General features: G+C 46.0%; 1 protein-coding gene across 1 annotated transcript; it reads left to right on the top strand.

Annotated features, from left to right (window-relative positions):
- The first annotated feature begins 20 nt into the window (after positions 1 to 20).
- On the top strand, positions 21 to 27,677 carry LOC138614378 (protein NLRC3-like). The gene is made up of 13 exons (XM_069687781.1): positions 21 to 78; positions 3,545 to 3,683; positions 4,545 to 4,664; positions 5,199 to 5,318; positions 6,382 to 6,617; positions 6,807 to 8,593; positions 8,945 to 9,402; positions 11,147 to 11,323; positions 11,632 to 11,805; positions 13,401 to 13,592; positions 14,410 to 14,636; positions 26,118 to 26,300; positions 26,532 to 27,677. The coding sequence occupies exons 2-11, from the start codon at positions 3,553 to 3,555 to the stop codon at positions 14,420 to 14,422; spliced, it is 3,408 nt and encodes a 1,135-aa protein (XP_069543882.1). The 5' UTR covers positions 21 to 78; positions 3,545 to 3,552; the 3' UTR covers positions 14,423 to 14,636; positions 26,118 to 26,300; positions 26,532 to 27,677.
- The last annotated feature ends 264 nt before the right edge of the window (positions 27,678 to 27,941 follow it).

Raw genomic sequence — 27,941 nt, 5'->3', positions numbered from 1 at the left:
TGAAAGTATTCATTTGTTTGTTTCGACTCCATATTGAGACGGCGGATCAGAAGGAGGAAAACTGACTGCCGGGACAGGGTAAGTGTTAACACAACTTAATTATTATTTTACTGTCAGTCTGACCGTCCCTTTTCTCCCTGTGGACTGTGGAGGGAAGAGGAGTCTGAATGAGCTCATCAGTTTGATCCATCTGTGGTTACAAAGACTTCAGCCTATCCAGCTCCTCTGAAACTGCTTCACACCGTGAGCAGGAAACAGATTCAAACACGAGACAAAATCACCAAGTTCAAACTGTTGGATGTGTGGCCGCTGTACATCTGATTGATAAAGGAAGAAATCTTTCAAAGATTTTTCATTTCCAGTTAAACCTGTGTCATGGATCCTGTTAGTCAGGGAGAGGAGGAGTCAGCTGTCTGTCAGCAGTAAAATACTCTTAATTTAGTTTCTGTAATAGTCATAATTACTGAGTACCAGCTATAAAGATGTGATCTGTCATGTTAAGCACAGCAGCCCTGAAAGCAACTGTAGGACCAGATGTATACTTGGAACATTTCTCTCCTGTTGAGCTCTCTGAGTTAACTAGAATTATTTCTTCATCTGGATCCTCTAGCTGTCTGTTAGATCTCATCCCAACTAAACTTTTTAAGGAAGTCTTCCCTTTAATTAATATTTCCATATTAGATCAGATCAACCTATCTATTGTAACTGGTTATGTACCGCAGGCTTTTAAAGTGGCTATAATTAAACCTTTACTTAAAAAGTTGACTCTTAATCAGCTGTTTTAGGAAACTACAGACCAATTTACAACCTGATGTTTATTTCTAAAATCCTTGAAAAAGTTGTTGCAAATCAACTTTGTGATCATTTACAAAGAAATGATCTGTTTGAAGATTTTCAGTAGAGTTCATCATAGCACAGAAACAGCTCTGGTGAAAGTTACTAATGACCTTTTATTAGCCTCAGATAATGGACTCGTCTCTGTACTTGTTCTTCTGGACCTCGGTGCTGCTTTTGATACGATTGATCATACGATCTTATTACAGAGATTAATTCAATTCAACTTTATTTATATAGCGCCAAATCACAACATAGGTTATTTCATGGTACTTAACACATTGAAGTCCTTACAGCAAGACTTTACAATATTATAGAGAAACCCAACAATTCAACAATTCCCACATAAGCTAGGAGGGAAAAAAAAATAAAAAATCCTCTTTTAAGGGAGAAAAAGGTCCAACAGTGGGAAGGAAAAACTCCTTTTAACAGGAAGAAACCTCCGACAGAACCAGGATCAGCGGTGGGCGGAGCATCTGTTAACAGAACCAGGATCAGAGGTGAGCGGCCATCTGCCTCGACCGGTTGGGGTGAGAGGAGAGCAGAGAGAGAAAAGGACAGCGTAGAAATAGAAGAGAAGAACTGTTGGTGGAGACGACAAGCGCATAGCAGAGACATGCAGCTCCATGACGGGACATCTGGAAAAGAAAGAAGAGAAACTACACGAGCGAAGGAACTGAATGGAGACAACAGACAATAAGAAGAAACTATGAGAGAGAAGAAGATGGTGAGGTATGAGTCAGTTAAAGAGTAGGAGGAAAGAAAAGAAGCTCAGCATGTAACGAGGTCCCCCAGCAGCCTCGGCCTATAACAGCATAACTAAGGGTTGGTTCAGGTCTACCTGAGCCAGCCCGAACGATTAGAAGATTAGAAGACGTTACGAGGATTAAAGGAACTGCATTAGACTGGTTCTAATCCTACTTATCAGATAGATTCCAGTTTGTCCATGTCAACAATGAATATTCCAGACAAACAAGAGTTAGTTATGGAGTTCCACAAGGCTCAGTGTTAGGCCCAATACTTTTTACTTTGTACATGCTTCCATTAGGAGATGTCATCAGGAAGCACTGCATCAACTTCCATTGTTATGCAGATGACACTCAGCTATATCTTTCTATAAAACCAGATGAAACTAATCAGTTAGTAAAACTTGAAGCCTGTCTAAAAGACATAAAGGCCTGGATGACCAAAAACTTCCTGCTTCTAAATTCAGACAAAACAGAAGTTCTTGTACTTGGTCCTAAACATCTCAGAAACTCTTTCTGTAATCACTTAGTTACTCTAGATGACGTTGTCTTGGCCTCCAGCAAAACTGTGAGGAACCTTGGAGTCATCATTGATGAGGATTTGTCCTTTAGACACCATATAAAGCAAATCTCCCGAACTGCCTTCTTTCATCTACGTAATATTAATAAAATCAGGAAAATCATCCTCAGCGTGACGCAGAAAAACTCATTCATGTGTTTGTTACTTCTAGACTAGATTATTGTAATTCCTTGTTGTCAGGATGTCCAAATTACTCATTAAAAACCTGCAGCTGATCCAAAATGCTGCAGCAAGAGTACTGACGGGATTTAGCAAGAGAGATCATATTTCTCCAGTTTTAGCTTCTCTTCACTGGCTTCCTGTGAAATCAAGAATAGAATTTAAAATGATCTTGATGACTTACAAAGCCCTACATGACCAGGCTCCATCATATCTTAGAGATCTTATAGAACCATATAATCCTAGCAGAGCACTTCTCTCTCAGTACGCTGGTCTACTTGTGGTTCCTAGAGTTTCCAGAAGTAGAATGGGAGGCGGAGCTTCAGTTTTCAGGCTCCTCCCCTGTGGAACCAGCTCCCAGTTTGTGTTGGAGGGGCAGAAACCCTCTCTAGCTTTAAGATTAGACTCAAAACGTTCCTTCTTGATAAAGCCTATAGTTAGGGCTGGCTCAGGTAGACCTGAACCAACCCTTAGTTATGCTGTTATAGGCCGAGGCTGCTGGGGGACCTCGTTACATGCTGAGCTTCTTTTCTTTCCTCCTACTCTTTAACTGACTCATACCTCACCATCTTCTTCTCTCCCATAGTTTCTTCTTATTATCTGTTGTCTCCATTCAGTTCCTTCACTCGTGTAGTTTCTGTTCTTTCTTTTCCAGATGTCCCGTCATGGAGCTGCATGTCTCTGCTCTGTGATTGTCGTCTCCACCAACAGTTCTTCTCTTGTATCTCTATGCTGTCCTTTTCTCTCTCTGCTCTCCTCTCACTCCAACTGGTCGAGGCAGATGGCCGTCCACCTCTGATCCTGGTTCTGTTGGAGGTTTCTTCCTGTTAAGAGGGAGTTTTTCTGTTGGAGGTTTTTCTCCCTTTTAAAAATGAGTTTTTTTCCCTCCTAGCTTATGTGGGAATTGTTGGGTTTCTCTGTATAATGTTGTAAAGTCTTTTTGTAAGGACTTTAATGTGTTAAGTGCCATGAAATAACCTATGTTATTTATTTGGCGCTACATAAATAAAATTGAATTGAAAGACACGTGACTCATACTTACATCATTTTCGAGGAAAAGAAGTGATGGAAACATGAAGAAAATGAAGAGAAGAGAGATAATGTACCAGGCTGAAAGAAAGAGATTAAAACTTGTGTGTGGACTCTTAAACACACGCTTTGTCCTGATTCCGGTGTTATGAGCTCTCAGTCAGTGTTTCTGGTTTTCCTCTCACAATGACTGAAGTCCAGAAGATGAGTGTTTGTGGGGAGGAAGAGGAGAACCAAGCTGAGTCTCCAGGATCCAGCCCTCTGTCAATGAAGAGTGATCGGTCCAAAGAACATCCTCTGACCTTCAGTCATCAACCAGGACCTTCAGACTCAAAGTAAGAGATTGTTGTTAATGATTCACTTATTAGACATGTTGAGAGGAAACCTGTTATGAGGTGAGGTGTATCTGGACCCAAATGCAGGCACACAGACTCAGGTAACAGGCAGGATAAGTTCAAAAACAGTATTGTTTGTACAAGGGTGGTACCAAAAGTCTGTCTTTCCTCCTGAGTCGGGAGGGAAACTCCACCGACTCACTGGAGACGAAGCCAGCTGGTGCGAACCCGCACCAGCTCTGGTCCGGACAATGTCTGGGAGGGAGCTGTAGACATGGCAGCAGGCAGACAGACAGGCTGAGCGCAGCGCGTGGCTTCGCTGGGGGAATCCCGAGGTCCTCCACAGCGAGTGGCAACAGACTGGGTACTGGAGTGACCGAGCAGCACTGACTGGCAGCACCGACTGGTAGCAGAACGGGAGCAGGAACAGGAGCATGAACAGGAACAGGAATGGACGGACTGGTATGACTGGCAGTGACAACCTCTCTCTGGCAGTATGGACCGACCCCTCATGACTGCAGGGGCAGGGCAGATGTAGTCTGGGGAGGTGGTTAATGGAATGAGCCACCTGCAGGTGGTTATCAGTGGGAGTGGTGGCAGCTGCTCGGAGTGGTGGCAGCTGCTCAGACTGGTGAGTGGTGTGGCCATGGGAGGTGACAGGAGGCGGGGAGAGGAGGACACAGAACACATGGGGACACCATAACAAACAGACAAGGGACTGACAGCACACATGAGGAGAAGTGACTGGGGACCAAACAGAGGGAGACACACCAAGGTCAGACAGGGATCCTGACAAAACTAGAGACCTGATTGATTAAAGTTAGTGAACACATGAAGACAGAAACATGTTTGTGTTTGCAGAGATCAGTTCTACAGATGGACAGAAGAGTCTCCAGGATCCATCTGTCTGTCTATGAAGAGTGATCGATCCAAAGAACATCCTCTGACCTTCAGTTGTGAACCAGGACCTTCAGACTCAGAGTAAGAGATCTGCTACAAACCTTTGAACCTCCAAACTGATAACCTGACCTGCAGCAGCCAATCAGATCCCTGCACACTAAAATGAGTCAGCAAAGAGACCATACGCGTGACAACTCTACAACCGAAGTAGAGAGTTTCATCTGTCAAAGATTAACTGAGGACTTTGTCTGAGCAACATTGTTTGACTGTTAACAGTGGTGAGTTATGCTGAGTCAGGATAAAGATACAGTATTCATTAGAAAGGGGACTGAATGCTGCAGATAGACTGAGTTCAGGGCATCATGTTGTGGTCAGATGAAGCCTGCAGCAGGATGTGGTGTTCACTGTCATCATGGTAATAAAGAAACAGACAGACCTCCATGTGTGAGATCAACTTGAACTGAAGGGAAAGAATCAATAAGGACAAGAAGTGCAGAAACATCAGCAGCTGTTTGTTACAATCAGGACTTTGTTTTATTTTAATTCATGTTTTGTTGATGTTCATTTGTTTCACAGGTCAGAACAAAATGAATAAAAATATGTTTGTGTTTGCAGAGATAAGTTCCTCAGCCAGAGAGCAGCGTCTCCAGGATCCATGTGTCTGTCTCTGAAGAGTGATCAGTCCAAAGCACATCCTCTGACCTTCAGTCCTGAACCAGGACCTTCAGACACAAAGTAAGAGTTGTGTTGTTGTAAACTGACCAGATAGAAGATGATTATTTGAGCATGAAGTTAAAATGATCTCCTGAAATATTTGTAATCATGAAGCAGAACTATTGCAGTTTGAAACAGGAGGATTTTAGTTTTAACGTATTTCTGTTGCAGAACACCAGAAAACCTATTTTACATTTCACACTTCAACAAAGTATTTCAGTTGTTGCACTGAAAATATGTTTGAGCCTATAAATACCTGAAAGCTTTAGTAAGTGGACCTCTGAGCTTCGATTCTCTCCATCAGACAGTAGATTGATCTGAGGTCCAGAACAAACATCTGAGGGCAGAACTTCTATAAAGTTTCTCTGCAAACAACATCTGATTCAGACGGCTTCTCTGGTTTCAATATTTGTGTTTCATTCATGTTTCATTTGGTCGCTGACAGAAGCAGAGACATGAAAAGAAAACATAAAAAGAATGATGTAGAAAAAAGCAGAGTCACCACAGTTACATTACATTTAGCTGACGCTTTTTATCCAAAGCGACTTACACCATCGGGAGCAATTTAGGGTTCAGTGACTTGCTCAAAGATACTTAGGCATGTGGACAGAAAGAGCTGGGGATTGAACCACCAACCTTCTGATTAGTGTGCAACCCACTCTACCATCTGAGCCACAGCCTCCACAGTTCCTGCTCTGTCTCAGTTTATTAAAGCTCTTCTGACCTGAGTTCAGACTGAACTAACCCAGGCTGCACTGCCACACTGACTGTAACACGGGGAAGGCTTTTACTGTGAAGGGGCAGCAGGAAGTGAAGTGTTTGTATCAATAGAGAACTGCAGGTAGATCATTCAGTTTTTAATGAGACAGCCTGACAGGAAGAGCAGCTCATCAGAGTATCTGAAAGCAGGACAGTGGAAACACAAGGAAGCATCATCTTCATCACAGACTGACTGCTGAATCCAAACAGAGAAGTAGCTTCACTTTTACTGTCCTCTGGGTCTTCTGAGCTTCTAGACATTCAACCCTGATAGTTTGAACAACCATCATCAGATTACTGTAGTGATGAAGAAATATGTTGACAGAGTGAGGAAGAGGAGGGGTGTCTCTGAGGACCAGCAGCTGTCCTGCTGTGTTCTGTGTCAGGATGTCCTGGAGGATCTCGTCTCCACCAGCTGTGGACACCGGTTCTGCAGACGGTGTATCACCTCCTACTGGGACCAGTCAGCTCCATCAGGAGACTCCTCCTGTCCAAAGTGTGGAAAAAGATCCAGAACCAGACCTGGACCGCAGACAGACAGTCAGACCAGCACTGTACAAAGTAAGACTGTCCATCTGTCTGCTGAGGACTCGGTTCTGAAAACTGGACCTGTTGTTTTATACCGTCTCGTTTGTTAGACATTTAAATGATTGTAAATCCAACAGAACTGAACCAGGTTCCTCTTCCTGTCTTTGGTTTATGTGCAGCTTCTCTTTCTTTAGTCTGACAGATGTTCTCTTCTTTGTCCAGATGTTGGTCTGCAGCAGGTTTTAGATGAACATAAGATCAGTGTGAGGAGGAGATGTGAACATGTAACTGAAGGAAGTGATGAAAGAGGAAGTGGAACCCTCCTGAAGAGGATCTACACGGAGCTCTACATCACAGAGGGACGGAGTGAAGAGGTTGATACCCAACATGAGGTGAGGCAGCTGGAGACCAAGAAGAAGATCCTCCAAGACACTCCAATCAAGTGCCACGACATCTTTAAAGCCTTCCCTGACCATCAGAGATCCATCAGAGTGGTTCTGACCAACGGCGTAGCCGGTGTTGGAAAAACCTTCTCGGTGCAGAAGTTCTGTCTGGACTGGGCTGAGGGCTCGGAGAACCAGGACGTCAGCGTGGTGATTCTGCTGTCGTTCAGGGAGCTGAACTTGATCCGAGATGAGCGGTACAGTCTTCTCACGCTGCTCCGTGTTTTCCATCCAACATTACAGAAGGTCTCAGCAGAGCAGCTCGCTGTCTGGAAGCTTCTGTTCATCTTGGACGGCCTGGATGAAAGCAGACTCTCTCTGGACTTCAGCAGCAGGAAGCTGGCTGATGTCACTCACGAGTCCTCCGTCGACGTGCTGCTGACCAACCTCATCGAGGGGAATCTGCTTCCCTCGGCTCTCGTCTGGATAACTTCCCGACCCGCGGCGGCCAATCAGATCCCTCCTGAGTGTGTGGACAGACTGACAGAAGTACGAGGCTTCACTGACGCCCAGAAGGAGGAGTATTTCAGGAGGAGGTTTGCTGATGAAGAGCGGTCCAGCAGCATCATCTCCCACATCAAGACCTCCAGGAGCCTCCACATCATGTGTGGAATCCCCGTCTTCTGCTGGATCAGCGCTACGGTTCTGGACCACATGTTGACCACCGAGCAGAGAGGAGAGCTGCCCAAGACCCTGACTGACATGTACTCACACTTCCTGCTGGTTCAGACCAAGAGGAAGAAGAAGAAGTACGACGGACACGAGACGAGTCCACAGGAGCTGATGGAGGCTGACGGGGAAGTTCTTCTGAAGCTGGGGAGGCTGGCGTTTGAACAACTGGAGGAAGGAAACATCATGTTCTACCAAGAAGACCTGCAGCGGTGCGGTCTGGACGTCACAGAGGCCTCAGTGTACTCAGGAGTTTGTACAGAGATCTTCAAGAGAGAGTGTGTGATCTTCCAGAAAACGGTTTACTGCTTTGTTCATCTGAGCATTCAGGAGTTTCTGGCTGCGGTCTACATGTTCCACTGTTTCACCAACAGGAACAAAAAGGTGCTGCAGGGCTTTCTGGGAAAAAAATACAGAGACTCATCTCATGATGACTCCCTGGGAGAAGACGACAGAGACTCATCTCATGATGACTCCCTGGGAGAAGACGACAGAGACTCATCTCATGATGACTCCCTGGGAGAAGACGACAGAGACTCATCTCATGATGACTCCCTGGGAGAAGACGACAGAGACTCATGTCATGATGACTCCCTGGGAGAAGACGACAGAGACTCATGTCACGATGACTCCCTGGGAGAAGACGACAGAGACTCATCTCACGATGACTCCCTGGGAGAAGACGACAGAGACTCATCTCACGATGACTTCCTGGGAGAAGACGACAGAGACTCATCTCATGATGACTCCCTGGGAGAAGACGACAGAGACTCATGTCACGATGACTCCCTGGGAGAAGACGACAGAGACTCATCTCACGATGACTCCCTGGGAGAAGACGACAGAGACTCATCTCACGATGACTTCCTGGGAGAAGACGACAGAGACTCATCTCACGATGACTTCCTGGGAGAAGACGACAGAGACTCATCTCACGATGACTTCCTGGAAGAAGACGACAGAGACCCATCTCAAGATGACTTCCTGGAAGAAGACGACAGAGACCCATATCACGATGACTTCCTGGGAGAAGAGGACAGAGACCCATCTCAAGATGACTTCCTGGGAGAAGACGACAGAGACTCATCTCACGATGACTTCCTGGAAGAAGACGACAGAGACCCATCTCAAGATGACTTCCTGGGAGAAGACGACAGAGACTCATCTCACGATGACTTCCTGGGAGAAGACGACAGAGACTCATCTCACGATGACTTCCTGGAAGAAGATGACAGAGACCCATCTCAAGATGACTTCCTGAAGAGAGTCATGCTAAAATCCCTCCAAAGTGAAAATGGCCACTTGGACCTGTTTGTTCGCTTCCTTCATGGCCTCATTCTGGAGTCCAACCAGAGACTGTTAGGAGGCCTGTTGGGTCATAAAGAGAGCGATCCAGAGATCATCCAAAGAACCATCAACAACCTGAAGGAGATGAACAGTGATAACATCTCTCCAGACAGAAGCATCAACATCTTCCACTGTCTGATGGAGATGAACGACCTCTCAGTCCATCAGGAGATCCAAGAGTTCCTGAAGTCAGAGAACAGATCAGAGAAGAAACTCTCTGAGATCCACTGCTCAGGTCTGGCCTTCATGCTGCAGATGTCAGAGGAGGTTCTGGATGAGTTGGACCTGATGAAGTACAACACATCACCAGAGGGACGACTGAGACTGATCCCAGCTGTGAGGAACTGCAGGACGGCTCGGTGAGTCCACATGTGATCATTAACGTGATCAATCAGATCAGTAGTTTGGTTCTTCACAGACACACAGGATGTATTTCTTTAGTTCAAACAGCTGATGGTCAGTTGTGTTGTTTAAGAAGCTGTGAGGATTCAAATGGAGATTGTTCTAGCTGGTTGTGATTAATGCTGATCACATGGTCAAACTGTTCTTCTGCTGATCTGCAGGTATTTCTACATGATCTGTGAACCTTTCATTTGTCAGTAGATCATTAGTTGGGATGTTCCAGTCGGGTCGATCCATCCTTTTTCAACTGATGGGTATTGACGACACTGAGCTGTATTCAGCTCTGATCCTTTGTGTTACGTCAGCTGTCACATGGTGTCGTGAACAGAGAGCTCAGTTTGTGTCCGTGAAGTCTGTCATGATATTAAAAAGAAAGCAGCACAATAGCCTGTAACATGTGATGCAGCATTTAGTGAGGTGGTAACAGAGCTGCATTCAGGACTACTACCGCTACAATATAAACTCTCAGTGAAATCCAGTCACTTCACTCAGGTCACTGATGAAGTGGAAGTGAGGTTTGTATGTGTTGTCCAGCTTGAAGGTGTCTCTTTTGGAGCAGAGGCTTCTTGGTTGGACGGCAGCCTCTCAGTCCTCTGCAGTGGAAAACTCAGCTGACTGTAGACGGAGACTCTGGTGTTGAACAGCTTCCACTTCATGGTCCATCTGGGCCTCGCTGCTTCTTGGCTTGTTCCTGACCATCCCAACCAGTTTCCTCTCTGCTGAGGGACAGTTGGGTCTTCTTCCAGACCTCGGTGATGTGGCTCCTCCTCCTAGTAACTTGTACTTATGTCCAGTTGTTTGAACTGATGATCGTGGAGTCTGCCGGTGTTTAGAAATGTCTCCCACACATTCCTGAGTCCTGTAAATCTACCATCTTCTTTCTCACCTTCACTGAGTCCTTGAACGTTTTCATGGTACTTTGTGTCACTCGATCCGACAGCTGCTGTCAGTCAAACTGTGTCTGAGGCCCAGAGAAGCTCCCAGCTGTCAGTGGATCTGATCCAGCAGGACGTTAAGAGGCCTCGGCCACTTCAGAGACAGTTTGGAGATGAAGAATCTCAGGGAGTGTTTGTACAACCTGGTTTCACTTCTTCACTTCTTCACTGCTGCTGGAAGAAATAACAGATTCTTTTATTCTCACGTTTCAACTCCAATTCAACAATAAGAAAGAAATCTTCAGGAACAGCCGGATCTCCAGATACAAACCCATTTCATAAAACGTTGGGACGCTGTTTAAGATGTAAATGAGAACAGAAGAACCGGTCGAGGCAGATGTTCTCCACTTCTGGTTCGGGTTCTGTTAACAGATGTTCTCCTCCTCTGAGTCTGGTTCTGTTAACAGATGTTCTCCCCCTCTGGTTCAGATTCTGTTAACAGATGTTCTCCACCTCTGGTTCTGTTAACAGATGTTCTCCACCGCTGGTTCTGGTTCTGTTAACAGATGTTCTTCTCCTCTGGTTCTGGTTCTGTTGGATGTTTCTTCCTGTTAAAGTTTTTTTTTTTCCTTCCAGCTGTCGCTCATGTTGAACTGTTGGGTTCCTCTCTGGGATGTTCTGCGGTTCTGTAGAAAGAACTTTACTCTGTTAAAGAGCTCTGAGATTAATAAAGTTTTGATATAGTGTTAAATAAATCAAACTGAATTGTTTATAACGCTGATTTCTGCTTTTATAATAACACATATTATTTATTCTCTCATCACAGATTAACAGGATGTAAAGAACTCTCAGAGACTCACTGTGAAGTCGTGGCCTCAGCTCTGAAGTCCAACCCCTCCCACCTCACACATCTGGACCTGACCAACAACCAGCTGAAGGATTCAGGAGTGAAGCTGCTGTCTGCTGGTCTGGAGAGTCCGAACTGTCGTCTGGAGACTCTGAGGTCAGTTCACTGACTGCTGCTGCTGCAGTTCTTCTCTGTTCATGTGTCACACTTTAGTTCATGTTGGAGATTTCTGAGCACAAATCTGAATAAACTTCAGAGCTTTCAGAAAAGTCCTGATGAGCTTCAGACCTTCAGACTGAAACAGAAACAAAATAATAAAGCGTCTGCATGTTTGTCTGAGCACAGGAGTTCACACGTGTTTGAACACAACACTCACATGTCCACATGGACATGAAAAGACATGTCGGTGTCAACAGTCCAACTCATCTGTTTATCTTTATCTCCATCTTTTATTCTTTATTCAGATTGATTGACTGCAGTTTGTCAAAGATCAGCTGTGATTCTCTGGGTTCAGCTCTGAAGTCCAACCCCTCCCATCTGAAACATCTGGATCTGAGTATCAACAATCTGCAGGATTCAGGAGTAAAGCAGCTGTGTGGTTTTCTGGAGAGTCCACACTGTAGTCTGGAGACTCTGAAGTAAGACTCCATGTTTTAGTTGTGCTGAGATGAACATGATGTGAAAGTTGTGGTGACACTAAACTGCAGACATCAGCTGATATTCTACTGATCCACACTGAGGATCTTCAGGGGAAAGTCTGTTTTCTTCTTCTCTGGTTTAGTCCACTGACTGGCAGAGCAACGTCCACATTTAAAACCTTCATAGAAGAAGAAACATCCTTCACTGTATGATCGACTGTGAAACTGTGTGTTGTGAGGTGTATCTGGACCCAAACGCAGGCACACAGACTTGGGTAACCGGCAGGATAAGTTCAGAAACAGTCTTTATTGTATGTACAAGGGTGGTACCAAAAGTCTCTGTCTTTCCTCCTGAGTCGGGAGGGAAACTCCACCGACTCTCACCAGAGACGACGCCAGCTGGTGCGAACCGCAGGCAGACAGACAGGCTGAACACAGTGGGGGCGTGGCTCCACTGGGGGAATCCCGAGGTCCTCCACAGCCAGCGGCAACAGACTGGGTACTGGAGTCACCGGGCAGCACTGACTGATAGCACTGCAGCACCGACTGATAGCACTGTAGCACCTGGTATACCCAGGTGGTCTCCCATCCAAGTACTAACCAGGCCCGACCCTGCTTAGCTTCCGAGATCAGCTGTTCTCCACCTCCTAATAGCAGTTGGGGAGCAGGTACCGGAACAGGAACAGAGACACGGACGGACGGACAGAGACCGACGGGTATGACTGCCGACAGATAGTGGATGACTGGTAGTGGCAACCTCTCACTTAGTAACGTAGTAACGAGCAGTCATGACTGCAGGGGCAGGGCAGATATAGTCCGGGGAGATGATTAATGGAATGAGCCACCTGCAGGTGGTGATTGGGGAGAGTGGTAGCAGCTGCTCAGACTGGTGAGGGGTGTGGCCATGGGAGGTGACAGGAGGCGGGGAGAAGAGGACAGGGAACACATGGGGACACAATAACAAACAGACAAGGGACTGACAGAAAACATGAGGAGAAGCGACTGGGGACCAAACAGAGGGAGACACACCAAGGTCAGACAGGGATCCTGACACTATGAAACTCTGGATTTTCACCTTAAAGTCTGACATTGAAATTAAAAGCTAAATCTTTTCACAACATCAGACTGCAACAAATAAATGTTCAGTATGTGCTTGTTCACACTGGTCTGGAGTCATGTGATGATGTTGGACTGAAATATTCAAACAGATCACATCACATGTTGTAGATGTAGTTTGGATCATCTGATGGACTTTTCTTCCACATTCAGTCGATATGTTTGTTTTCTTTGTAAACTTGAGGATCTTCAGAGGAATCTGGGATCAGTTTGTTGGACAACATGAGTTTGTATCGATGGAGCCGCTGGTGGAGCTGCAGAGTTTAAGAGCTGAAGTCACTCCGTCTTTATTGAAGCAGCAGCATCTTGTCCTTCATATTAATGAGAGCTCTTCTTCACTGCTTCTGTTTCACTGTTTCAACCTGCAGCTGTTTGGAGTTTCCATTTTCTAAACTTGTACATTGTGAAGCTTCTTCAGCTCTGAACACACCATGAAACACTGAATGATTCTAAACTCACAGCTTTTATTCTTCATTCAGATTGAGGAGCTGCAGTTTGTCAGAGATCAGCTGTGATTCTCTGGTCTCAGCTCTGAAGTCCAACCCCTCCCTTCAGAAACATCTGGAACATCTGAAACATCTGGACCTGAGAGGAAACAAGCTGCAGTATTCAGGAGTGAAGCAGCTGTGTGGTTTTCTGGAGAGTCCACACTGTAGTCTGGAGACTCTGGAGTAAGTTCACTGTCTGTTCCTGTTGTAGATCTTCTCTGTTTAATCAGCAGCTGCAGCTCCTTCATGTTTCCTGTCCACGTCTCCTGTCCATGTCTCCTGTTCACGTCTCCTGTCCATCTCTCCGTGCTGCCTTCAGTGATGTAACAAACCCAGTTGGTATCAAAGATCCAGTGTTTCCTGAAAACCGTCTCAGTTCAGCTGTGAGAGGAGACAGAGAGACAACGGTCGACCAATCGGATCGGCCCGATGCTCGTCGCGATGATGCGTTTGAGTTGCTATGGAGACGACTGTTGTTGTTGAGTTCACGCGTGCAGGAAGTAAAGCTGATTCCGGCTGCCGGCCTGACAGGAAGTAGAGAGACGAAGGTCCTCGTCCATCACATCTGATCTCAGACTGTTGGTTCTCTCATTGGAACCCTGAACAGCTCTGAGATCAGTCTGACTGCAGCCTGCACATCACAGAACCAGCTTTCCATGAGGAACCATGTGGTGTTCAACACCTGCTGGAGTCCAGAAATCAGGACTCAGCACTTTGTTTCCTCACACTGTGTGCAGGTTGGTGAGCTCGGAGCTTAGCGTGTTCTCTCCAACACGTGAACATGAGAGCTGTAAGGAAGCAGGCTGCTGCTGCTGCTCTGAACAGGACTGAAGTCCTGCTGCTCTGTTCATTTCTCCTGTCCATGACTCCTGTCTCCTGTCCATGTCTCATGTCTCAGGACTGAAGTCCTGCTGCTCTTTATTCTGATGTGCTGCATCACTGACTGACAGCTGATGGAGGACGTTTCTGCACACGCTCAGTTCACCTTTGTTCTCTACAGGTGGAGGTGGTGATCAGTGAAGGAGGACAGGACGGTTCAATCCTGCAAGCTGAGATCAATGCTGTCACCAGACTGTTCGCTTATGTTCGATTATCTATCTGATCATTGAATGTGTAGCGAACCTGCTTTAAAGTGCCAGCACCACATCTCCTCACCGCCACTCTGATCTCAGCAGGACCCATCAAGCTGATTTCAACTCCCACAAGCCTGCAGGATGTGAACTGTTGGTAAACTCCTCTGATCTTCTTTATCACCCTTTTACCTCATGAAAACCCAAACTTCTGCCACAAGTGACAGTATCCAACCTTTTAGTCTTCTCTCACTCTTCTCTCTCACTCTTCTCCTCCTCCCTCACCCTTCTCTCACTCTTCTCTCTCTCTTCTCTTGACTGTTGACTGTGTTTCTTGGTTGCTTGTATATTATATGTATATTATATATATAGATATATACTGTACCGTATGTATATATATATATATATATATATATATATATATGTTGACTGTGTTTATTGGTTTGTTGTATATAATATATATAGATATTTAATGTACTGTATATATACTGTATGTACTGTGCATTTTATATTTTATATTTATATTTTTTATTTTATTGCTTTTCTATTATATTATTCTATTCTATTATTATTTTATTCTATTGTTTCTATTATTGCTCCTGTATGTATGCTGCTGTGGCGAAAAAAATTTCCCCTCGGGGATTAATAAAGTATATACCTACCTACCTACCTACCTACCTTCTCTTCCTCTCTCACTCTTCTCTTCCTCTCTCACCCCTCTCTCACTCTTCTCTCTCTTCTCTTCCTCTCTCACTCTTCTCTCTCACCCCTCTCTCACTTTTCTCTTCCTCTCTCACTCTTCTCTTTCTCTCACTCTTCTCTTTCTCTCTCACCCCTCTCTCACTCTTCTCTCTCTCTCACTTTTCTCTTCCTCTCTCACCCCTCTCTCACTCTTCTCTCTCTCTCTCACCCCTCTCTCACTCTTCTCTTTCTCTCTCACCCCTGTCTCACTTTTCTCTTCCTCTCTCACCCCTCTCTCACTCTTCTCTCTCTCACTCTTCTCTTTCTCTCTCACCCCTCTCTCACTCTTCTCTTCCTCTCTCACTCTTCTCCTCCTCTCTCACTCTTCTCCTCCTCCCTCACTCTTCTCTCTCACTCTTCTCCTCTCTCACCTCTCTATCTGATTAATTAGGTAGAATGACCTCATCGTTAAAATGTGATCTGTGATAATAATATATCTCATAACATGTTGGTGAAGTGAAACAATAGACTTTTATACATGACACCTCCTCCTCCTGACACCTCCTCCTCATGACACCCCTCCTCATGATACCTCCTCCTCATGACACCCCCTCCTCATGATACCTCCTCCTCATGACACCCCTCCTCATGATACCTCCTCCTCCTGACACCTCCTCCTCATGATACCTCCTCCTCCTGACACCTCCTCCTCATGATACCTCCTCCTCATGACACCCCCTCCTCATGATACCTCCTCCTCATGACACCTCCTCCTCCTGACACCTCCTCCTCATGATACCTCCTCCTCATGATACCTCCTCCTCATGACACCCCCTCCTCATGACACCCCCTCCTCATGACACCTCCTCCTCATGATACCTCCTCCTCATGACACTCCCTCCTCATGACACCCCCTCCTCATGACACCCCCTCCTCATGACACCCCCTCCTCATGACCTCGTCAGAATCTCGTCTGACGTCACGGTGAGCGTATTGCATCACTTCCTGTCTACAAATATTGTGACTAGTGTTACTTCTCTCTGTTATTTCAGCTTCTCTTCCTGAATTATACGTATCTTAACTCTCTCCACTTCTTCTAATCTCAAGTTAAAACTCACACTTTCTCTTCTTGAACAATTCTCCTGTTAAATCTAAGGAGGAGGAGGAGGAGGAGAAGGAGGAGGAGTGTAGTTAGGGCTCTGGAGGCCAGGGTCACCGAGGAGGAGGAGGAGGAGAAGGAGGAGGAGTGTAGTTAGGGCTCTGGAGGCCAAGGTCACCGAGGAGGAGGAGGAGGAGGAGGAGGAGGAGTGTAGTTAGGGCTCTGGAGGCCAGGGTCACCGAGGAGGAGGAGGAGGAGGAGGAGGAGGAGGAGGAGTGTAGTTAGGGCTCTGGAGGCCAGGGTCACCGAGGAGGAGGAGGAGGAGGAGGAGGGCCAGGGTCACCGAGGAGGAGGAGGAGGAGGAGGAGGAGGAGGCCAGGGTCACCGAGGAGGAGGAGGAGAAGGAGGAGGAGTGTAGTTAGGGCTCTGGAGGCCAAGGTCACCGAGGAGGAGGAGGAGAAGGAGGAGGAGTGTAGTTAGGGCTCTGGAGGCCAAGGTCACAGAATTAGAATCACTGCTGTGCACCATGCTAAACAACCAGCTAGCAGTAGGAACTAATCAGGGACGAGGAGGGGGGAGGAGGTGTACAGCTGTCCAGGATACAGGTTTAGTCAGCCGGTCCCCTGCAGCACCCGAACAGCCGGGCGGCTGGGGGACAGTACGAAGGAGACATCGTCCTAAGAAGAAGCCCACGGTTCACCACCGACCTTCACGTCTCCAACTGATGTTCCACATTCTGTGAAACACCTGCTGAGAAACCAACTCTGGTTATTGGAGACTCTGTTTAACATGAAGTTAGTGAAACCAGGGGACAGAGACAGATGTCTTCCCGGGGCCAGAGACAGATGTCTTCCTGGGGCCAGAGACAGATGTCTTCCCGGGGCCAGAGTCGGTACTATTAAATATGAGATCTCTCTGGTCTAAATCTCTGTTAGTAAATGACTTGATAACTGATCATCAGATTGATTTACTCTGTCTCACAGAGACCTGGCTGCAACAGGAAGAATATGTTAGGATTAATGAAGCAACTCCTCCCAGTCATATTCATTATCATATTCCTAGAGATTCAGGCTGAGGAGGAAGAGGAGGAGGGGGAGGAGGAGGAGGAGGAGCAATCTTCCACTCTAGTTTATCAATTAATCCGAAACTTAATTATAAATCATTTGAGAGTCTGACTCTTAGTCTCTCACCCAAACTGGAAAGCAGAGAAACGGATTGTATTGTTGTTGTTTATCTCCCACCTGGTCCTTATTCAGAGTTTCTAACTGAATTCTGACTTTTGATCAGATTTAGTGCTGAGTTCAGATAAAGTGATGATAGTGGGAGACTTTAACATTCATGTTGACGTGGACAACGACAGCCTCAGTTCTACTTTCAGCTCATTATTAGATTCTATAGGCTTTTCTCAGGATGTAAATAAACCCGTCACCGTGGTAACCACACCCTCCATCTGGTTATGTCGGATGGGATGGAAACTGAAAATGTAATTGTATTTCCTCAAAACCCTGTTTTGTCGAACCACTTCTTATTAACATTTGAAGTTACAATAATGGACGACACAGCATGTGGGAATAAATCCCACTACAGTAGATGTCTGTCAGATGATGTCGTGGCCAAGTTTAAGGAAGCAGTTACATGTTTATCCTCTTCGATGCCGTGTGTTAAAGCAGTGGAAGACATCTACGTTGATCTTAGTCCCACACAAGTGGATCATCTGGTAGAAAACACTGCAGTATCTCTGCTACAACTCTAGATGATGTCGCCCCTCTGAAGAAGAGAGTCATGAACCAGAGGAAGTTGTCTCCATGGTACAACTCAGAACTACGCTCTGCTAGGCAGCGACTAGAAAGATGGAAAGGAAATGGAGTTCCACTAATTTAGAAGAATTTCACCTGTCTGGAAGGAGAGTCTAATAATATATAAGAAAGCTCTTCGTAAGGCCAGGACTTTATATTATTCATCATTAATAGAGGACAACAAGAACAACCCCAGGTTTCTTTTCATCACTGTAGCAGGCTGACAAAGAGTCCCAGTTCTGTTGAGCCCTCTATTCCTTCAGCTCTCAGCAGTAATGACGTCATTAACTTCTTTACTAATAAAATTCTTACTATCAGGGAGAGAATCGGGCCGACCCTTCCTGACGCCATCACTGATGTGATGTTAAACACAGCAGCCCTGAAAGCAACTGTAGGACCAGATGTAAACTTGGAACATTTCTCTCCTGTTGAGCTCTCTGAGTTAACTAGAATTATTTCTTCATCTGGATCCTCTAGCTGTCTGTTAGATCTCATCCCAACTAAACTTTTTAAGGAAGTCTTCCCTTTAATTAATACTTCCATATTAGATCAGATCAACCTATCTATTTGTAATGGGTCCGATGCTACGGTGGGTGGGTTCCTCAGACAAAATGCGCTCCAGACACAGGTCTCCCTTTTAACAAGGTTTATTTTCATTAATCTCACTCCCGGTCCCTGCGCCCACGCTCTGCTGCCGTGCCCCCGAGTGCTGGTCATGTCCTTCTGCCTTCACCTCTCTCCAGCCTCCTTCTCCCTGCTCACTTTATAGGAGAGAGATCATTAGTCCACATCCCGATCAGCTGTGCTCATTAGTCCCCACTCGGTTCAGCTAGGCTGATTATCCTCTTCCAGGCACCGTTCCCTGAACCATCCCCCTCACTCTCTCCCCTCTGCAGCTGAGCTAAAACCACGCCCCGCCACCACATACCCCCACCGCCCGACTTAGGCCGGGGAGCCATCCGCCCTAACTGTCAGAAAAATTACTGAGAGGCTGGATTCAAAATCAAACACATCGGACATTTATTCTTGCAAGAAGGAGCAAATACATGTACACTCAAAGAAAGGTGTCCAGCATTGCTCAAAGTATCTCCTCCGTAGTTCAGCTTTTATACAGTGTGACAAACAGTTGACAGTTACCTCCACTTCCTCTTGTATGTCCGGTTTTGTAGATAGTACTGAGTGAGGTCGTAGGTCACAATATAAAGGTAGAGACGTTGTAACAGAGACTATAGAACCATGTTGTGCAACAGATAGACAAACATTTGACAAGTATGACGAGTTCATTATTTTTCCATCATATCCCTCCTGTTTATACAAGGTATAACATGTACTGAAAAATGACAATAAAAGAATCATCATTCGGAAAATCATATTGATCACACAATTGTTGTTGTATACTGTTCAACCAGACTTCAGTCATTGACACTTCATCATCTCCATTGCTACTTCTCTCAAGTTTCAGCTGGGATCCATTATTTTGTCACATGTCAGTGTCTGAGAACATGTCCTGCTCTCCAGGGAGGAGAACAAATACGTCGTCATAAGGGGGTGGTTCAGTCGTAGGTGGAGTCGGTGTCGTATTAGTGGTCTCGTACGTTTGGTCAGTTGTAGGAATTTGCATATAAAGTGTGTCCTGTTTAGTCAATGTGACATTGATTAGTCTTTGGATCAATCCTCGGATACAGGGAATACAACAACAACCACAAATAATAAGTATGGCTGCTACTATTTCAACACTAGTGAAACAGGTGAGGAACAGGTCTGTCCATTTTCCAAACCAAGATTCCATCATCCTGGAAAAAGGATCATCAATCCCAGCATTTACAGCAAGTTCCTCACTTAGAGCGGTAAGACCCCGCAGAGCCTTGGTGACAGATCCATCTGGTGCTGTATTGTTAGGAATAAACATACAACATACAGAGCCAAACATTTTGCATATCAGCCAGCAGCATGTCCAATGCCATGCGGTTCTGCCATGCCATAACACTAGTGGCATCGAGCTGTTCGCTGAGGCCCTTAACAGCATCACGTGTATAGTTGACGAAACGCTGTTGGTTATAATAAATGTAATTGATCCAGTCAACATTTGTATTTATTGTTACCCACCAGAAGAATAAAGACTCGAACCCAGCTGCCCCTTGATTCCGGGCTTTGTACTTGTCAGGTACCCCCCTGGGACTGCCTATTCCATCGATATATATATTCGGGTCAAATGTGGCTGGAGGAGTCGAGCGCTTGACCCTCCTTTCGGGGCCATGCCCTGGATTCTCTAATTGTCTCGATGTCCGGGGGGTTGCGGGCAACATGTAGAGCGGTTGGACCAATTGGACGAGGGCACAGATGCCTGTCCAATTCAAGGGCAGTGCTAAATACAGTCTTTGTGCCACACCACCAAAATATGTCTGTGCGGCCTGTGGTGTGGGTACACTGCTGTGCGTGTCGGATGTTGTCCATCTCAAGGGTGATATTACAGTCAGATTTGTGCATGTCTCCCACCAAACGGCCACCCTCCAATATTCGACGAAGGCAGGTATAATTTCCTGCATAGGAGGTGAAGAACGGTGGTTTGGTGGTGGGCGATGTTGGTGGAAACTGGTAATGATAGAAGTGACAAAAGGGATTTGTGGGCAGGCTGGCGCTGGAGAACAGCCTCATGATACAATTGAAAGCTGCAGGATCGCTGTGCAGGCTGTATGGGAGTGGTATAGTACCCAAGTGTGGGCGTGCCTCAGAGCATACAATGCAGTCAGCTTTGCCCATCATCTGAGTTGAGTACTGCATCCACTGTAGCCACATATTGGTATCACCATATCCCGTCTCTAGTGACCACATCTGTAAATTTAGTTATTTTCAATCGTTGGACTACAGGATCTACATGCGAGTTTGTATTTGCAACGCTTTGGCGGGATACCGTGGCGGTTGGTTTTACTATATTTATTTGGATCAAGCCCTTTGGATCTGTCCCAGGTACATCTGCCCCTCGTACTAACAGTCTGGAGTCACATTGTTTTGGATTCTTCAGTGTCAGTATTAAGGTGTTGCAGTTTCGTATGTGGCAACCTGGTGCGGTAGATCCCTTAATCAGAGATAGTCGTTGTTTTAGGTCGGTACAGATGCTACCATGTACTGGATACCCATAGCCCTTTGAGCTAGTGGTCCACATGACCTGTTTCCAGCTCATGCACATGTCTCTTATGTCAGTCTTTTGGCACACCATACACAGATATTTGTCTGACCAAACTAAGTTACGGTCTTTCCCCTTGCAGGGAAGAACCGCACATGCCTCAAATGATGGACTGGCCTGTTGCCCTTCCGTGAATGTGAGAATTAATGCTCCCTGTACCCAGTACTGATCCTTGTTCTTTGCATATTCTCCACCAGCCCCTGCAAATGCCCTTTTAGTGCGGCGAACTTTGTCAGTAGTCTGAGGTCCTGTTGTGGTATTGTCGTCTAATTAACAGGTATGTTATATTGGGCTTCTTACCGGGATATAGGGAGTATTACAAGCAGAGCTGTGACTGTCAGAAGACAAAAGGTCCCTCTGAGGCCACAGAGTCCTATCCTCCTGAATGGATGCCACGTGATGCTGCCTTGAGTCATTGTAGCTGAACTGTCCATCCACAGATGTACCAAAATAAGCTCACCAGAACCTACTCGCCAGGGTGTTTGTTGGTTTCTTCACTGGTTTGAGACAAGTACCCCTATTGGTATCACCTCCTTTTGTAGCCAGACTTCACCACAGGGGAATGCCGCCTTACTTAATCTGGTATGTCTGTTATGTGGTTCAGGCAAAGGTCTCATCCTTCTGCAGTGGCTGGGGTGTATTCAGGAGGTCTGTTCAGCAATCTGAACTGCTGTTGAGGTAGCCAGGAGTATCTCGAAAGCTCCTTCCCATCTGGCGGAGGTCCAATATTTCTTTTTTATCACCTTAATGAAAACCCAGTCCTCTGGTTTTAGGTCTATCGACTGGTTTTCCACCACCTGCGTAGGAGGGACAAAAGACGACATAATATCTTTTCTTTTTAACATTTTGGCCATGTAGTTTGCAGTCGTCTGGTCAGTGGGCTCTTTCTTGTCCACAAAAAGTCCAAGTTGTGGCATGTGACAGGGATGTCCGTGTATCATTTCAAACAGTGAGATGCCTCTTACACCGGGTAGAATATGCATATTTAATGTTACCAGTGGAATGCATCTCATCCAATTCAACCCTGTTTCTGCCATCATCTTTCTCAATTTTAATTTGATCGTCCCATTAGTTCTTTCCACTAGGCCTGCTGACTGTAGATGGTATGAGCAGTGATCTCTTTACTGTGACCCGAAAGCTGTAGCTAGGTGTTTTATAATGTTGTTCACGAAATGTGTCCCGTTGTCGCAAAATATCTTTTCTGGTATTCCAAATCGTGGTATAATGTCCCTTGTCAGCGCTTTTGCTACGGTCAATGCATCCGGTGTTTTAGTTGGGAATATTTCTACCCACTTTGAAAAAGGTGTTGATAATAACTAGGCAATATTTCTTTCCTTCGCATGGTGTTAATTCAATAAAATCCATGCAGAGATGCTGGACTGGATACTCTGGTGTAGGGAACCGGCCCCTTGTGGGTCTCATGTTTCCTTGGGGGTTGTGTTTTGCACATGTAATACATGCCAAACAAAACATTTTAGTAGTTTGTAAAGCCATATGTTGTAAATGCTTGGTTTATTATAGATACCATCCCTCCTGTTGAGACATGGTTTATCCCTTGGCTCAAAAGGGCCGCATATCTATATAGACTTTTTGGGAGTATCAGCTTGCCTTCTTGTCGGTCATGTGTACTTGTTTGGTTGCTCCACTGCACCATTTTAATTTTGTAATTTGTAGTTTAATGGAGTTTGGTGACGGTGTCGTTGGTTCGGAGACAGAAGCTGGCTGAGCAGCCGGAGGCGGAATAGGCGGAACGGGGGGATCAACTCCGACTGGGATGTCGCCCATGTTAGGGTACGGAGGAGGATCGGGCCGCGGTCCCATGTTGGTTCGTTTTTGTACCACATAATCATCATCCTCATCATTTTTCCAGGAGAAATGCATTTCATTTATTGGATATAGTATTGGTGCATTAAAAGCTTTACGCCCTTCTCCTTCCCTTTCATTTTCTGCATTCTCTTTTTTCTTCTTTCTGGTTTCTCCTTCTCCCTTTCCATCCCTTTTCTCCTGTTCTCTGCCCGTCAGCCATTCCTTTGCTTCTCTTAAACCTCCTTTTCCTTCTTTTTTTTTATTTCCCTCACACTTGCTCTCCATCTTCTCTGTCAACTCTCTACATGCTGTCATTGTCAGTTTTCCCTTGAATCTGTATTCCTTTTCCCATTTTTTTCAAACATTTTATGTTATCCACACCTTTTGAGTGCATGCGTGTTATGTCTCCCTCCAAAGGTATCTCTTCAATCTTACTACAGCATGATCCCATTTTTGCTACCTGTGAGCCAACCAGTTTGTATGGAGTTCACCTGAGCAACTGGACACTCACAGTATCTATTTATTTGTATTACATCTTCCAGAAGTTTTCTTAAGTAGTTACCTGTAGGTCCCTGACCTATCTTTTGCGCATGTGAGTTTTAGTTTACCTAGTCTATTCAGACTCTTTAGTTTATATGGTCTACTCAGACTCTTTAGTAGGTCCCTGACCTAACTCTTTAGAAAAAAAAAAAAAAAAAAAGTCTTACCCGGGTGTCCAACGTTTAATGGTGAATCACCCTTACCTAGTATCCTGTCACCCCTCCTCTCTCCATTTAGTCCTGGCCTCACCAATGTCCAAACTGTTTCAATAAAGAAACAGGGCGGAGGTCTTTCCTCAGGAGTCCCAGACTCCCCCCCGTGCACGGTTTCAGGCTACTTCTGTAGAGAAGAGGAGATGTTGGGATCTGGCTCGAAGGACCAATTTATGTTAGAAAAATTACTGAGAGGCTGGATTCAAAATCAAACATATCGGACATTTATTCTTGCAAGAAGGAGCAAATACATGTACACTCAAAGAAAGGTGTCCAGCATTGCTCGAAGTCTCTCCTCCGTAGTTCAGCTTTTATACAGTGTGACAAACAGTTGACAGTCACCTCCACTTCCTCTTGTATGTCCGTGTAGCACGTCTGAGCTACCGTGGGGGTCCCTGTAGACAGACGACACACGCTGAGCCACAAAGTTTGGTTTATGGTTTCGCTTTTTTGAGTGATCCACACTGCTGCACACACTCTGTTACACCCGGTGTCGGCGCTCTCCTGCCCAGCCTCCGAGCGTCCGTTTCCAGGCTGCTTCCTCCTCCTCCCCTCACCAGGTTCTGCTCACTTATATCAGGGAAGAAACCAATTCCCCCCGATTCAGTTCAGCTGCGCCAATTATCCTCCTCCCGGCACCGTTCCCTGAACCACTCCCTCCCTCTCTCCCCCCCTGCAGTCGAGCTAACCACGCCCCGCCTTAATGCGGTGGAGCCACTGCAGCGGAGCGTGGTCCGAACAGAGGGTGAATGAGCGTCCCAGCAGGTAGTCGACTGCCCACCGGATGGCCAGGCACTCCTTCTCCACCGTACTGTACCTGGCCTCCCTCTCCGATAATTTCCAGCTGATGTAAAGAATGGGACAGTCGACCCCCCATACCTGCTGGGACAAAACGGCCCTGAGCCCTGTGTTCGACGCATCAGCCTGCAGGGTAAAGGGGAGAGAGAAGTTAGGGGTGTGGAGGAGTGGTTCAATTCAATTCAACTTCATTTATATAGCGCCAAATCACAACATAGGTTATTTCACGGCACTTAACACATTAAAGTCTTTACAGCAAGACTTTACAATATTATACAGAGAAACCAACAATTCAACAATTCCTACATAAGCTAGGAGGGAAAAAAACCCCTCCTCTTTAAGGGAGAAAAACCTCCAACAGAGAGAAGAAAAACTCCCTCTTAATAGGAAGAAACCTCCGACAGAACCAGGATCAAAGGTGGGCGGAGCATCTGCCTCGACCGGTTGGGGTGAGAGGAGAGCAGAGAGAGAAAAGGACAGCATAGAGATAGAAGAGAAGAACTGTTGGTGGAGACGACAATCACAGAGCAGAGACATGACGGGACATCTGGAAAAGAAAGAACAGAAACTACGTGAGTGAAGGAACTGAATGGAGACAACAGATAATAATAAGAAACTATGAGAGAAAAAGATGGTGAGGTATGAGTCAGTTAAAGAGTAGGAGGAAAGAAAAGAAGCTCAGCATGTAACGAGGTCCTCCAGCAGCCTCGGCCTATAACAGCATAATGAAGGGTTGGTTCAGGTCTACCTGAGCCAGCCCTAACTATAGGCTTTATCAAGAAGGAACGTTTTGAGTCTAATCTTAAAGCTAGAGAGGGTTTCTGCCTCTCGAACACAAACTGGGAGCTGGTTCCCCACAGAGAGCCCGTTTCACCCTCTCAAACGCCAACTGGCACTGCTCCGTCCACTGGACTGGATCTGAGGCACCTTTCCGGGTCAGGTCGGTCAAGGGACTGGTCAGCTCCATAAAGTCTGGGATGAACCATCTGTAATAGTCTGCCAGCCCCAAGAACCGCCTCACCTCTTTTTTTGTGACACTTCCTCCTCATGACACCCCCTCCTCTCCCCGAGACGGGGTATCAATAAGGTGAAATTCGACACCCTGATCCTTGTCCATCCTCTTTAGCTTAAAAGAGAGACTCAAGCTGATCATCATGATTAGTTTTTCTTTTAGATTCGCTTCAGATTTGTTTTAAAATCACAAGATTCGCTTTAGATTACATTGAGATTCGTTCAAGATTCATTTAAAGATTCGTTTTAGTTTTCAGTCATTTGAGTTTCACAAAGTTTTGACTTAATCATTTTTATATCTGCCTTTTTGTTAAGCTTTAGTGCGCATAATAATCAAAGTCTTAGAGTACGTCAACAACTTCGCTGATCATGTACTTAATTCAACCCATTTTGACGAGCTTCTATCGCGATCAGTAATTTGTCAACGCTGCGTCCAGGCCAGCTCTAAGTGTTCATCAGAGTTATAAGTAGTGACAATTAGTGAATCGCTGACCCAAGTCTCAACCAGCAGACGTCCCGCCTGACCGAGACGTCTCTGCCTGACAACCTCAATGGGACCTGAGGGCCAGCTTCTGCCAGATGAATGGGTTGGAAGCTGAGAACGGGAGGAAACCCACCGTTATTCGACTCCCATCTACCGGACCTCCGAGCGACACCATCTGGACCCGTCTCCGGCCCGTGGTCACATCACAAAGTAGGCTGGTTCATTTCTTTAGGGTGGCGAATTCTAAAATAGTATTATCGACTTAAATTTCACTCATTCAGTTCTTTATCCGTTAGCCCGGTAGCAAATTCCCTCTTTCACTTCATCAGTAAACAGAAGTAATTTGTACATTCTCATTCATAAACACATCTATCATTTAATCATTTACTGGGAGAAGTTGTATAATAAATCCTTTTTAATTAGACCTTGGTGTTGACCCAGCTGCAGGCAGGAGCTGGAGGCGGGGCGTCAACCCAGCCAGAAGCAGGAGCTGGAGGCGTGGTGTTGGCGACCCGTCCAGCGACAGGAAACAGAGGGGCGGCGTCGTTAACCCGGCTGAGCGCCAGTGGCCCGGCGTCGGTGACTCGTTTGAAGACGAGAACGGGAGGAACGGCGTCATCAATCCGGCCGGAAGTTAGTGGCCCGACGACCCATTCAGAGACAGGAACGGGAGGGACGGTGTCATCGATCCGGTCGGAAGATAGTGGCCCGACGTCGGCGACCCGTCCGGAGACAGAAACAGGAGGAGCGGCGTTCTCGACCCAGCTGGAAACTGGTGGTCCGGCGTCGGACATCCGTCCGGCACCAGCTCTGGTCCAGGCAGTGTCTTAGACACAGCAGCAGGCAGACAGACAGGCAGGCTGAATGCAGCGGGGCGTGGCTCCACTGGGGGAATCCCGAGGTCCTCCACAGCGGGAGCGGCAACAGACTGGGTACTGGAGTCACCGGGCAACACTGACTGATAGCACTGCAGCACCTGGTATACCCAGGCAGTCTCCCATCCAAGTACTAACCAGGCCCGACCCTGCTTAGTTTCCAAGATCAGACGAGATTGGGAGCTCTGACTGATAGCACTGACTGATAGCACTGACTGACTGACTGACAGGAACAGGAACGGACGGATTGGTATGATTGGCAACAGATAGTGGATGACTTGTAGTGACAATCTCTCACTGGCAGTAACTAACTAGCAGTATGGACCGACAACTCATGACTGCAGAAACCGGGTTCATATAGTCCAGTGAGGTGATCAGTGGAATGAGCCACCTGCAGGTGGTGATTGGGGAGAGTGGTGGCAGCTGCTCAGACTGGTGAGAGGTGTGGTCATGGGAGGTGACAGGAGACACAGAACACATGGGAAAACTAACAAACAGACAGACATGAGAGACACACATGAGGAGAAGTGACTGGGGACCAAACAGACACCAGGGTCAGACAGGGATCCTGACATCTTTAATTTCACTAAACCTTTGGACAAGAAACGACGGTCTTCAAAGTTTTGATTTTTCTGGCTGTATAGTCATATTCAGGACATATGAGGAGGACAGCACTCTGAAATAACACCCAAGCAGTTTGACCACAGTTAAATAAGTACAGTGAACCCTCGTTTATCGCGGGGGTTACGTTCCAAATAGAGACCGTGATAGGTGAAATCCGTGAAGTAGTAACCTTTATTTTTTTTACAATTATTATACAATGAAATACTCCATAATACATTGAAACCAAAGAACAAAACCTTTTTACAGGCCCAAGCATTTGTTTAACAAATAAAAGTACTGTATAAATGTTTTTTTTTTAACAAATAACTACTGTACTGTAAAATAATAATTTGAATCATCAATACGAACTGAA

Source organism: Brachyistius frenatus, unplaced genomic scaffold (genome assembly GCF_029030835.1).
Source record: "Brachyistius frenatus isolate BFR_SWC_R1_liver_20210118 unplaced genomic scaffold, ASM2903083v1 Contig_490, whole genome shotgun sequence".
NCBI lineage: Eukaryota > Metazoa > Chordata > Actinopteri > Embiotocidae > Brachyistius > Brachyistius frenatus.
The sequence above is the reverse complement of the archived record's forward strand: the minus strand, read 5'-3'. Positions and strand labels throughout refer to the sequence as shown.

Excerpts from the sequence above, each read along its gene's own strand:
- LOC138614378 (XM_069687781.1), top strand. The coding sequence starts at position 3,553 with ATGAGTGTTTGTGGGGAGGAAGAGGAGAACCAAGCTGAGTCTCCAGGA. Across the intron at positions 5,319-6,381 it reads CCAGGACCTTCAGACACAAA|AGTGAGGAAGAGGAGGGGTG; the intron begins GTAAGAGTTGTG and ends ATATGTTGACAG. Across the intron at positions 9,403-11,146 it reads AGGAACTGCAGGACGGCTCG|ATTAACAGGATGTAAAGAAC; the intron begins GTGAGTCCACAT and ends CTCTCATCACAG.